Source organism: Aquila chrysaetos, chromosome 16, assembly GCF_900496995.4.
Source record: "Aquila chrysaetos chrysaetos chromosome 16, bAquChr1.4, whole genome shotgun sequence".
In the NCBI taxonomy this organism is placed as follows: Eukaryota; Metazoa; Chordata; class Aves; order Accipitriformes; family Accipitridae; genus Aquila; species Aquila chrysaetos.
The window spans coordinates 11,971,105-11,983,034 of record NC_044019.1 but is presented as its reverse complement, the minus strand read 5'-3'; the positions used below and the strand labels follow the sequence as shown (position 1 = coordinate 11,983,034).

The window sequence follows — 11,930 nt, the reverse complement described above, 5'->3', positions numbered from 1 at the left end:
GGGGACACGAGGAGAAGGGCTGAGACACGGAGGAGCATTCCTGTTCGGAGGGGGGGGGACTGCAGGTTGACTTTCCGATCCCCTAACTCCCCCCTTGCCCACCCCTAGCCCATGGGTGCTCCCCCCCCCCTTGCCCTCCCCTCCTCCCGCAACTCCAGCGCCGAGGAAGCCGAGCCGGAGGCAGTGCTGAGCCGGATATGCAGCGACTCCCCGCATCCCTCCTTGTGAGTATCCCTCGCTCCTCCTAATGCCTTCGGAGGAGACGGATGGACGGACGGACGGGCAGCCAGAGGTGGACTAGTCTCCTCTATTTGCAAAGCTGGGGTAGGGGGGAACCTCTTCCCACATCCCCTTCGCCATCCCCTGTCTTCATCCCCTCTTGCCCCTCCTCCTCCTCCTCCTCCTCTCCGGCCACGATATTCTCCCCCCCAAACGGGGGGGGGGGGGGGGGGGTAACTTGCTGGCAGGTGGAAGGAATCGGGAAATGCAATCCCATCTGGAATCCCGCAGAGACAAGGACTCAGCCAAAAAAAAAAAAAAAACCCAAAAAAAAAAAACCAAAACCAACCCAAAAAAATAAAACCCCCAGGAGGGAGGGAGGGAGGACGAGGGGCTGGGCTGCTCTGCCGCACCGGGAGACCCGCTCCGCCCGCCGCCCCGCAGCCGAGCGACCCGCTCCCATCCCGGCATGGGACAGAAAGCAGAAGGCCCCGACAGACAGACAGACAGACAGACCGACAGGCGGGCGGGGAGAGCTGCGGGGGGGGGGGGCGGGGAATGCAGCGCGGCTGGCTGGCAACTCCCCCGGAGCCCCCCCCCGGCTCCTCCCAAGTGTTTCATTCTGCTTTTATTTGTTTCCTTCTTTTTTTTTTTTTTTTTTGTATTTATTTCCCCACTCGTGCCTCGGGCGCGGGTCACGCAGGACAGCGGGCAGCGGGGGGGGGGGGGACGAGGAAGAGGGGGAGGGATGCTGCCCGCTGCTGCCCGCTGCTGCCCGCTGCTGCCCGCTCCTCTGCCCCCCGCCGCGGGGCCGGAGCCGGCGGCAGCTCCGCGCCGAGGCGGCGGCTTCGTGGTCCCCGGGTGTAGCGGTTCTCCCTCCTCCTCCCCCTCCTGCCTGCCCTCCTCCCCTCCCTCTCTCCTCTGCCCACTCCCTCACTCCTCTCCCCGCTCTCTCCTCTGTCTCCCGGTCCCTCTCTCTCTCCTGCCTTCCCTCCACGTCTCTCCTTTTTGGCTCCTTCCCCCGCCTTTTTCTTCTCCAGCCCCCCCTCCCCGGCCTCTCCATCCCCTCACCCCCATTTTTCACAGGGGGCCTTTTGCTTTGCCAGGGCAGAGCGCGGTGACGCCGCGGCAGCCACCACGGAGAGGACACAGGACCCCCCCCCTGGGCCTACCGTGCCCCTTTGAGGGGGTGGCCTGGACCCCGAGACCCCCCCAGGGACCCCCTCAGGGCTGCTTCACCTGCATCGCCAAGCCCCCGGCTCTCCGGCAAGCTTCGCCCGTCCTGTCTCCCTCTTCTGCCGTTTATCTCATGGAGAGCAAGAGCTGCAAAGGGGACAGCCTGCGGCCAGCGGTCCCGTGCAAGCACTCGGTAGAGAAGAAGACAATGACCAACCCCACCACCGTCATCGAAATTTACCCCGACACCACCGAGGTGAACGACTACTATCTCTGGTCCATCTTCAACTTTGTATACCTCAACTTCTGCTGCCTCGGCTTCATCGCCTTGGCCTATTCATTGAAAGTGAGTACTGAGCGCAAGGCACGGGGTAAGGGGTGACCAGAGAGGGGGGGAATATTTAGGGTAAATCACATCTTTGCCACCCAAATGAGAGGTTGTAGCCTCTGGCGATGGGGAGAGCCGAGGTGTGATTTGGATGTTGCTTCGGGTGGGGAGGAGGTGCTTTCACTTGCTCCGGTACCCTCGGAGCCTCCGCTGTACCGCGGCGGCAGGGTGATGGGCAGATGGGCAGGCAACACGGAGCTGGCTTGGCTCATGCTGCGCCCTCAGGCACCCCAGCCCTCTGCCCCTTCTTCGGGATCCTATCGGTTAGAGATCGTCAGGGTAGGATACAGCAGCGTCGGGTGGTTGGGCAGAAGCAGTAAGAAGCAACCGGCCTGGATCAGCCGACACCTGGCAAGTTGCAGTGTGGGAGAGGCTGCCAAGGTGCAGGGCGATCCTGCCTGTTTCCTTCTTGCCCTCTCCCTAATTAAAACACTAGAGCTGGTGGCCAGCTCCCACCCCCGCTGCCCCAAGCCCTATAAATCCCAAGGCAAGTCCTGGAGTCCAGCCAGCACTGTGGGAACGAGCCCCGGGCAGCCGAGGAGGTGGAAGAGAGTGCGGGGGGCTTCGCACAGTGTCGGGGCTAGGGGGGAAATAGAGCCGTGTTGGTGGAGAGGGCGATGGTGTGGAGCACAGCCCATGATGGGGATGGGACCAGGTTACTCCTGGTAGCTGCAGGGGGGAGCAGCCTGGCAAGGCTGGGAGAGATGGGCCTGGTCTGCCCTCCCCTTCCCTGCCCGCCAGATGCAAAACTAACTGAATGGATGTGCAGAGAGCCCGGGGCGGCTGGGTGGCCCCGGAGAGGAGCTAGCTGATTTGTTTTGGCAGGCAACATTTAGAGGAAGGCCAGGGCGCAGATGGGCTTCGTCACAGAAACAAATCAATTAACCCCATCCAACTCCCGTGAGCTGGACTGCGAGTGCCCAGCACTGCAAGGAGGCTGCTCCTGTGCCCATCAGGGTGTCTGGCAGAAAGGCTCAGGGACGAGTGCGCAGACCTGTGCCCTGGGCTCGCCCAGCACTGGCACCATGGTGTCTGCCTCAGTTTCCCCTTCCCCGAGACGGGAGGTGAGCACCCATCCACCACCCGTGCAGCAGGCTTCGTTGCTGCCTGGGCAAGGCACTTAATAGCTTAAATCGTGCTGGGGCTGAGCATCACTACAAGCGGGACTGCCCCAAGGGCAAAGCCAGGCAGCAGAAGCCAGGCAGCAGCAGGCTAACACGAGTGGGGGGAGGGAGTCCCTTAACACCCCCCACTCTTTTAGCCAGCGAGGGAAGAAACTGGCTTCCTCCTTATTTTTTATGTCTTTGCTTGTCTGAGTTTGCCTTTAATGATCAGTGTCTTTCCTGCGCAAGAGGCATGGTTACAGCGGGCTAAGAAAGGGTGTCACGTCACCGGGACACAATGGTAGCTACAGTGGGTTGCTGGGTGGATGTGGTCCCTCTGCAGCCAGCAGTGGGCAGGACAGCCTGAGGACCAGGCAGACCCATCCCCAGGGGACAGGATGGAGTAGGGTCTGCCATCTACAAGGTTTTTAAAGGCTGGACCTTCACTATCCTTGACATGAGGTGGAAGGAAGGGCAAAGCCCAGAAGTAACAAGGGCAAATTTGCTCCAAATCAGGGAAAGGAAAATAGAAGATGGCTGGCAAAAACCAGCCTTGGCTTTTGGACTGCGGAGGCGGTAGCTGATCGGATGTAATGGTGGTACCCAAACAGACATGGAGGGGGTAGAAATAACCCTGCTCTGGTCTTGGAGCTCCCCGGTGTCTGTGACGCTGTGGCAGGGGAAAATAGAAACAAACTGTCTCTCAGAGGCACAGGACAGAGCTAGCAAGTGGCTGAAGGGATGGCGAGTGCCCTTGCAGGCTGCTGCTGGGATGGGTGGTGGGAAGCAATGGGGATGCTGGGGAAGTAGCAGAAGGTCTGTCCTGGGGAAGACCACGGGGACGTTAAGAAAGACGGGATCCTTCCTCACTCGCAGCTACCGCAGAGACCTTCACAACATCCCAGCCAGGCCAGATGTTAGGCTTATTTCTCCAGAAGCCTGTTATTTTCATTTCTTTTACAGTCAATAAGGTTTTTCCCAGAAGTTCAGAGAAAGCAGAAGCAAGAAATGCCCTGAGGACAGATGCCCCTTTAAACAGAATTCTCTTGTTCCTCTGCAATTAAATGTAAGGACAATTGAGCAGGAGATACTTAAATCCCAGCCTTTCTAGGACATCCGTGCTCTGCAGAGACTGAGTAAGGTGCTGTGGGAGGGAGAGGAGGGGAGCAACATCTTCCCCTCCCTGAGCCCCTTCTGGGACCTCTGATGGCAGAGCCCTCGGCCAGTGGAGCACAGGTTTCCTGGCTGAAGGGCCATCAGCACACTGACGGCATTAAACAGTTCCTGGGTTACAGTTTTTACATTTCCTTTAAATAACTGAAACATCTAGCAACCTCAGAAATCATCGTTTTCATTATCAGAAATAGCATTTTCAATACCCTGCCATAAATGTAATCTGCTTTTGCCAGATTCATACTGTTAATAAAGCTGTAGCTCCTTCGTGCCCCAAGTCCATGAGATGTTTCATTATATATCTTAGCTCACCCTAGTATTTCCACTGGATTCAGCAGCATAATGCCCACACTGGAAGCCAGATGTATGCTTAGGTACACTTGAATATTACCATAAAGCTGTCTCCTTCCCCATGCCCACTTTTATTGGTTTCAGCCACAGCTGGGAAAACTACCTCCATGTCTGCCTGGCCTTTTGCACATGAGCTACAGCCTTCTAGATTTCTTTCTGCAGGGAAATGTTATTTCATGGTGACCACCATTTACTAAAAAATGCCAAAAAAACACCCCAGCCCCAAAGAATTTATGCTCTTATTCAAAGAAAGACATGAAGTCAGGTGAGGCCGGAGACCGTGACATCCAAGCCAAGTACTCTGTGTGACGGACATCCTAGCCAAGGGCTCTGAATAAGAGTGCGATGGCACGCCTCATCTTTATTTACACCCGTAGCGGGCCAGGTCCTCGGCAGACACAGCTTGCTGGGCTGCAATGGAGTCACACGGGCTCATGTATCCCTTAGGGGGTTATTTCTAGCATCTCAGGCTTCTCAAGGTCAGCCTCCCAGAGCGCAAGCAAGGCACTCACATGTACCTGTAAGTGTGTGTTGGTGCTGGGGAAGAAGAGATAAACAGCAGGACCGGGGAAGCTAGAAACCCTAAAGTAACCTTAACCCCAGACCAGCACAGATGCAAGGATTGCTCCAACAGCAACGCTTTGGATTCAGTTGGTTTTGATCAGGAGCAAATGCCGTGGCCTGATATTCGGCAGCTCCCTCCCTCCCTCTTTCCCAGCTCCAAGCAGTAATGAATGATACATCAGTGCCTGGTGGCAGGAGATCTCGCTTCAGTCGTTAGGAGGTCTGTCTCCGGAGACTGCCAGGGCGAGCCAAGTCCTTCTCAGTACCCATTATGCCGTGAGGGGGTAGATCAGAGGAGCTGGGATGTGAGACAAGCCGCGGCACGGATGCCTCGTTGTGGCTGTACAGAGACGAAAATGGCAAGAAGCCCTGCTGGCTTTTTAAGCTCCAGCAGCAGCCCGCAGGGTTGCTTGCAGAGTTTTCTTGCCCCTCAAGGCCACCAAAATATGCGGTGTGATAGCACCGCAGGAGACCTGAGCTCTCCTGCCCGCTCTCTGCCCGGCCCTTAGCACACAGCTCCGGGCACGGCTGTTTGCCTTCCCCTCTCACCACTTGTTGATCTTCCCTGCTTCAAGTGGAAGCAGACCAGCACAAATTCATCGCTATTTATTAACCCTGAGAACCAGAGAGGCTGCGGCACCCAACCTCTCAGGCAGGCTCTCAGCCTGTTTTTTGGGAGGAGCAACGGTTTCTGGAGGTGGGTGAAACACAGGGGCAAAAGCCCCGTGACACCAGTGCCAATGTGGTGGGGGTACGTGGGCTGGAGAGCTCTTGACCAACTCACAGAGCAAATAAATCCAAGGACCCCATCCAGAGCTCCTTATGTGTAGGGATGCAGAGCTCTGCACAGAAATGGGTTTACAGACAACCAGCTGTGGGCTGCATGCTAAAAGCCGGGCTGCCTTAAATACAGCCTCATTAGGCTCGTTATCAATAAACCATTCGTCTCCTCCTGCAAGCTGAGGCAGCACTTCGTACTCACGCAGCAAGTTCCCTGCTCCCAGAAATGAGCAGGGAGAGGGGAGGTGGCTGCTGGGGAAGGGACTGGGAAGGAGCAGGGTGGTAGGAGTCAAGGGGAGAGCTTGGAGAGGAAGCTGAAGGCAAAACCCCAAGGGGAGGAAGGGCATGGGACAGTGGTCAGAGGGAGGAGAGAAAGAGCCCTTGGGCACCCACATGCTGGAGATGTTGGAGGACAAGGTGAGATGGAGATGGTGGAGGACACGGTGAGCAGCAGGGAGGTGACAGGTGGCACATTAAAGCACAAAAGCGGGCTGTCTTTCATGGAAGGCCAGGCATGGAAGAGGAAAGGAACCATATAAGTTGCCAAGATGGACCAGAGGTGAGCTCTGCCTTGTCCAGGGCGGGATCTCCCAAGGGGCCACCACACAGTGCTTTGGAGTGCCTGGGGAAACCCCACAGTCAGCAGATGTAATTATCCTTACACACCAGTCATCTCAGTGCAAAGCAGGGCCAAAAATCCCATCTAATTTTAGGCAAGGTGAGAAGGGTCAAAATGACGATGAGAAAAGAGTCTGTGGCTAAGGAAACACTACACCTGGGTCTGGGTGGAGTTCAGCCTTGTGACCTTGGGGACCTGTCCCTCACCGTGTTTCACCTCTTCGGCTGTGGAAGGAAGCATCTTCCAGGGCTCCCAGAAGCTCATGCATCAGCTGCCAGCACATTATGGTGGTGGTGGCTACAGGAGCATGAAAATAGGAAAAGCTGAGGCTGGGCTATGAGAAAGACACCGGCATCTCCTTAAGGTGAAAGCGGGGAAGGAGCTGAAACACTTATCTGCTCTCCAGGAGAGCTCCTCCTCCAGAGCCTGGCTCAGATGCCGCAGCAGGACATTAAAGGGAGACATCTGGAAGCATCTGGGGGTGCAAGGCCAGGCAGGAGGAGGCAAGGCCGCCCTGGAGAGATGCAGGAGGCCAGGGCTGCGAGTGGTTTGGAAGGAGAAACTCCTTTTCATTGCACTTGCGTGCCACAGGGGCCCTGGCACTTGTCTGGCTCTTAGAGGCTCTGTTGCAATATAAATTATAATGGACAATAAAGGATGATTTGCATGAGGGTGACTGCTGAAGCCATAGAGTGTATGGGGAAATAATAAGGGAGGAGAGAAAGGGGACCAAGGACTTGTCGAGGATGAGGGATCTAGGTGACCAAGGCCAGAGCAGCCAGAAGAGAGCTGGGGGAGCACTAGGGAAGGGAAAGGGCAGGGGACTGCCAGAGACAGGGGATGCAGGCAGAGCTCCGTGTGCCACAGGGGTTGGCGGGAGATGGGGGGTGGAACTGTCCAGAGGGGCAGGGAGAGGAGGCAGCTGGGTGCCCCTTTGGCAGGAGTCAAAGGTGGCTGTCGTACCATGGTTTGGGCCCAAACAGCAGGAAGGAGAAGAGATGGGAAGGACAAAAAAAGGAACTGGGAGGAACTGGTGGCACTGGGGAGAGGGCGGCCCTGGGTGCCCCTCACTAGAGATGCTCAGCAGCGGCAGGACTGGAGCAGGGCCAAAGGGAGAGCCATGGGGAAGTCAAGGACAGGGGCTGCTGAAGTATGCCGTGGGAAAGAGGTGAAGCACCAGTCATGAGTGTGAGCTGGTGTCAGGTGGGAGAGGCTGCTGGGAGCACTGGGAGAGGGCTGGGCACAGAAATAAGGGTGGCAGGGTGCCCGGGGGACAGGAGGAGCAGGAGGCGAGGAGTGGGAGAGAGGTCCTGGGGCCAAGAGGAACTGGCCCCGCAAAGGCAAAGCAAGCAGCTCAGCTGTGGGAGGGTTGCAGAGCTTGGTGTGCCGGCCACGCCGGTCTGCTGGAGAAACCACTGTCTGCCTGGCAAACCCTTATGGCAAACACCGGCTTGCCTGCGGCAGAGAGCAACCTCTCCCAGCCGCTGCTGGGTTACAGTGGAGGAAGGGGCAAAAGGCATTTGCTCTACACAGGGTTTGCCTCGCATGAGAGCTTCAAAGACCCTACCCAGAGCAGCGAGTGGTATTTCTGGCTTGAATGCAGCGCCCCTGGGGCTCTGGCTGCAGGGACCTCCCAGCTTCTCACCAGTGGGTGAGGAGGTGCCGGCTGCTGCTGCACCCAGGGGTTTTGGGGATGATGCTAAACTTGCCAAATAATTTCAAAGGTGAGTCATCCCGGACATGCTGCTGACACAAAAAGGCGTGCAGATTCCCAGGCTGCCAGCTTGCTGCCTTCCCAGATGTCATCTCCGCTGCTGGGAGCACCAGCCAAGCACGCCAGAGAGCCATGCGCGATTTGTGACTGTCCCCTGTCCCCGCTCCCAGAAGGATGCCCTGTAGCTGCCGAGGGCTCAGCAGCGAGGTGATGGGTGGATGGCCCCAGCTCCAGCTGCAGGCTCCCAGGAGTGGGGCACAACAGAGGCTGAGGACATGGCATGGCACGATTTAATACGAGGAGGAAAACAGCTCTCATTCTTGCCTATGTGCCTGCCGGTGCTGGCTCCCGTGGGCCTCATGCCAGCAGCAGCCTCCCTAGGCACGGTCCAGGATTAATGAAGAGCAGGGGGTGCTTGTGCAGAGAGGTCCTCACTGGTGTGATGGAGGAGGGGACATTGCTTGAGGGCCTGAGATGTGGTTTTGGAGGCCCCGTGAACCAGCGTGGCTCAGTGGAAACGAGGGATCCAGCAACCCTTCCCCATATGAGCAAGTCGCAGAAGACTTTCAGGACAGCCCCATGCGTAAGCACTGCAGGAGGGAGAGAGAAAAAGTCACTAAGACGTGGTCTGAATCCATCGCAGAGTCTTTTCAGAAAGCTCCTGGTCGATGAAAGCCTTATTAACATTTCTAGGTAGGACTCTGGGGCTGGTTCTCGCAGCCTGCCACCGACATCTAGCGTTGAGCCGGCAGTGCCCTGGCAGGGCTCCCGCCGCCGGCAGCGAAGGCAGGCTGCGAAGGACACACGGCCCCGCGGCCTGCAAGCCGCCAGCCCCAAAGCGGGCAGCCAAGCAGGCGCTGCCATGCCGTGCCAGCCTCTGGGTACCCCGCTCGGATACGGGAAAGGGAAGAGGGGTAAATTCTCCTGGTCCTTTCATCCCATATACTCGTGGTTCCAGATGCCTGGGTCTGCTGAGTGCCGGCTGAAGGGACAGGGACACACCCTGGGCTCAAACTGCGGAGCTGCTGCTGCCGGGCAATGCCATCACCTGCCTGCCTGTGCCATCTGCTGCCTGATGATGCCATTGCTGCCTGGCAGTGCTATTACTGCCCGCTAGTGGTATCACCTGCCTGGCGATGCCATCTGTTTTCTGGTAGTGCCATGCACTGCCTGGCTGTGCCATCCGCTGCCTCGTAGTGCCATGCCGGCCTGCTAGCGGCATCGCTGCCTGGCTGTGCCATCTGCTGCCTTGCAATGCCATCACTGCCTCGCAGTGCCATGCACTGCCTGGCTGTGCCATCTGCTACCTGGCAGTGCCATCCGCTGCTGGTAATGCCACCGCTGCCTGCTAGTGGCATCGCTGCTTTGCGGTGCCATCCGCTGCGTAACTGTGCATCCGCTGCCTGCTGGTGCCATCGCTGCCTGGCAGCCTGGAGGAGGGGGGGACATGCCAGTGACACGGACATGCACAATCCTTACCCACTGTAGAGCTGTCCCAAAGCAAGCCCGTGAAAGTCCCAGCCCGCAGGATAATGAAGAGAGCAGACCACGCTGTCAGGATTGAAAACTGCCAGTGGCAGAGATGCTACACGAGCCGCATAAGACCTGCAAAAGGAACTCATTAACCCAGGACTGCTTAATATGCTGGAGGCTCGTGCGCAGCCCCGGAGCTGCAGTAGGATGCCGTGCCAGGTTTCACCCGCTCAGCCCCTCAACGCAGACAGAGGCATGGGGACGCACACCAAAACCACAGCCAGCCTTCTTGTTTGTGGGACGGGTGAGCCAAAGCCCAGTGCTGCAGGGCCAGGGGGCTTTGACATAGTGGGAAGGATGCTTTAGTGCCCACGGGCACGGGATGCACAATGGCACCTTAGTTCCCTTGTGCACCCTTTGGCTCAGAATGACACTGCCCCACTCCAGAGGCCACAGGGACCTGGTTTGCCTGGTTGGTTACAGCAACGGATCACTCTTCCAGGTCTTCTCTGCTCCCAGGGGCTTCCAGCCTACAGGTATTACAGGGCTTGGCTTCACAAGCTCAACCCATTGCAGAGCTGGGGTGCAAACCTCACCTCAGGGTGTTTTATGGCACCCCAAGCATTCAAATGCAAAGAGGCACAGCCCAGCCCTCATCCACTGTACAGGTACCCTACAAGTGCATTGGGTTTTGTGGGTGTTGCTTGAAACAAGTTATATCTTTTATACATCTCCCAGTTATTTTATTTAATTATTTTTTTGGGTCTCAGGTCCGGGATAAGAAACTCCTCAATGACTTAAATGGAGCAGTTGAAGATGCCAAGACAGCCCGGCTTTTTAACATCACCAGCTCAGCCCTTGCCACCTTCTGTATTATCCTTATCTTCATCTTCCTGCGATACCCCCTCACTGACTACTAGAGTGAGGCCAACAGCAGCAGCCGCCGCCAAAATGCCTCTATGCCAGAAGTGTCTGCAGTCGTTTCTTGTAGCAAGGACGCAAAAAAAAAAAAAAAACCTACACCTTGATTGCAAAAAAAAAAAGCCAGTTAAATACATACATAAAAAATTAAATTAGTTTATCAGCCCAGCTGAGCATACCCTTCCTGCCCCCAAACAGTATGTGAACTGCTGTAGGAAAGGCTCTCACTCTTATACATGCACAAGGAGAAAAACAGAACAAGAAATATTTATTTTCTGGCCAATAACCCATGTGCAAGAGCGTGCAAAGCCCAGAGCGACACACGCCTAGCAGCAGACAGCTGAGCTCTGGGGAGCAGTGGGGTCCTGCCGAGTGGAAGGCACGTGCCGTGACGGATGGGGACCACAGCAGGGCTGGCTCACAACATATCAGGTGTGTTCAGACCACCCCACCACCCCCCGATGTATGGGGGTTTCTTTTTCTTTTCCTCTCTTGAATTTCATCCACTGGTTCAAACAACTCCCAACCCCTGGAGAGCTGAGGGTGTTAGGAAGTTCACGCTAGGGAGCCCCAAAGCCTCCAGAGAAACCCCAAAGCATTAAAGAGCAGGTTTCTCCTCGGGATCTCCTGGCAATGCTGAGAGGGAAGGCACCTTCTGGAGAACTCACCCAAGCCCCCTAAACCGAGTGCTACTGTATTTCTGTAAACAGTCAATAAAAGATACCTCTGATATCAGATGCTGCTGGGTTAATTCCTTCCTTAGGAGGGCTGGGCTCCTGGTCCCTACGGGCTGGCAAGAGAAAATGCTCATGTCACCAGCGGCTGCTTGGGAGAGATTTAAATCAGTAGTGAGGGATGCTGCTGCAGGTCGGGGCAGCATGCAGCCATGAAGGAGGGCGCAGATCCAGATTTAAGAGCAGAGGCCTCAGTGACTCCTGTGATGGTCGATCAATGGGAAGCACGCAAAGGCAGCCGAGTGGGCAGGTCCCCCCTCCCCTCCTAGGACCAATGTTGAAGACAGAAATAAATCGCCGCAGTCTGAACCTGCTGCTACCGCTGCACTTCCCAGGGTCGTTACTGAGAGCCAGATTTCGGAGACACCGTGCGTTTGCTGCTGAATGAGGCAGGAGCTCAGAGCCCTTCCCAATAGCTGCCTGCAGCTGCCTGCGGTGCTGCAAATCAACACACCCTGACTTGAAAACACCACCAATGAATGGCAAGACCAGGACTAAAATACAGCTTTTCAGTCCCTCTGACCCTTCATCTCATCTCGCATGCCACAGCTGCCTCATCTTTTTCCAGCTGTAAGATGACCTCGTGCCAAGGGAGACTGGTCGCTGCAGACCAGCTGTGGAGCCAGGAGGAGGCAACAGCGTCCACCACGAAAGGGAAGGTGCAGCAAGAGATGGGGAATGCAGACAGGCTGTCATGGGACACTGCTGAGTGCGT

General features: G+C 56.6%; 1 protein-coding gene across 1 annotated transcript; it reads left to right on the top strand.

Moving 5' to 3' along the window:
- Positions 1–11,216, top strand: IFITM10 (interferon induced transmembrane protein 10). The gene is given in 4 exon segments (XM_030038566.2): positions 1–224; positions 1,326–1,389; positions 1,391–1,741; positions 10,331–11,216. Coding segments are annotated over 4 exon segments (678 nt in total). The 5' UTR covers positions 1–111; the 3' UTR covers positions 10,481–11,216.
- Positions 11,217–11,930: the final 714 nt, after the last annotated feature.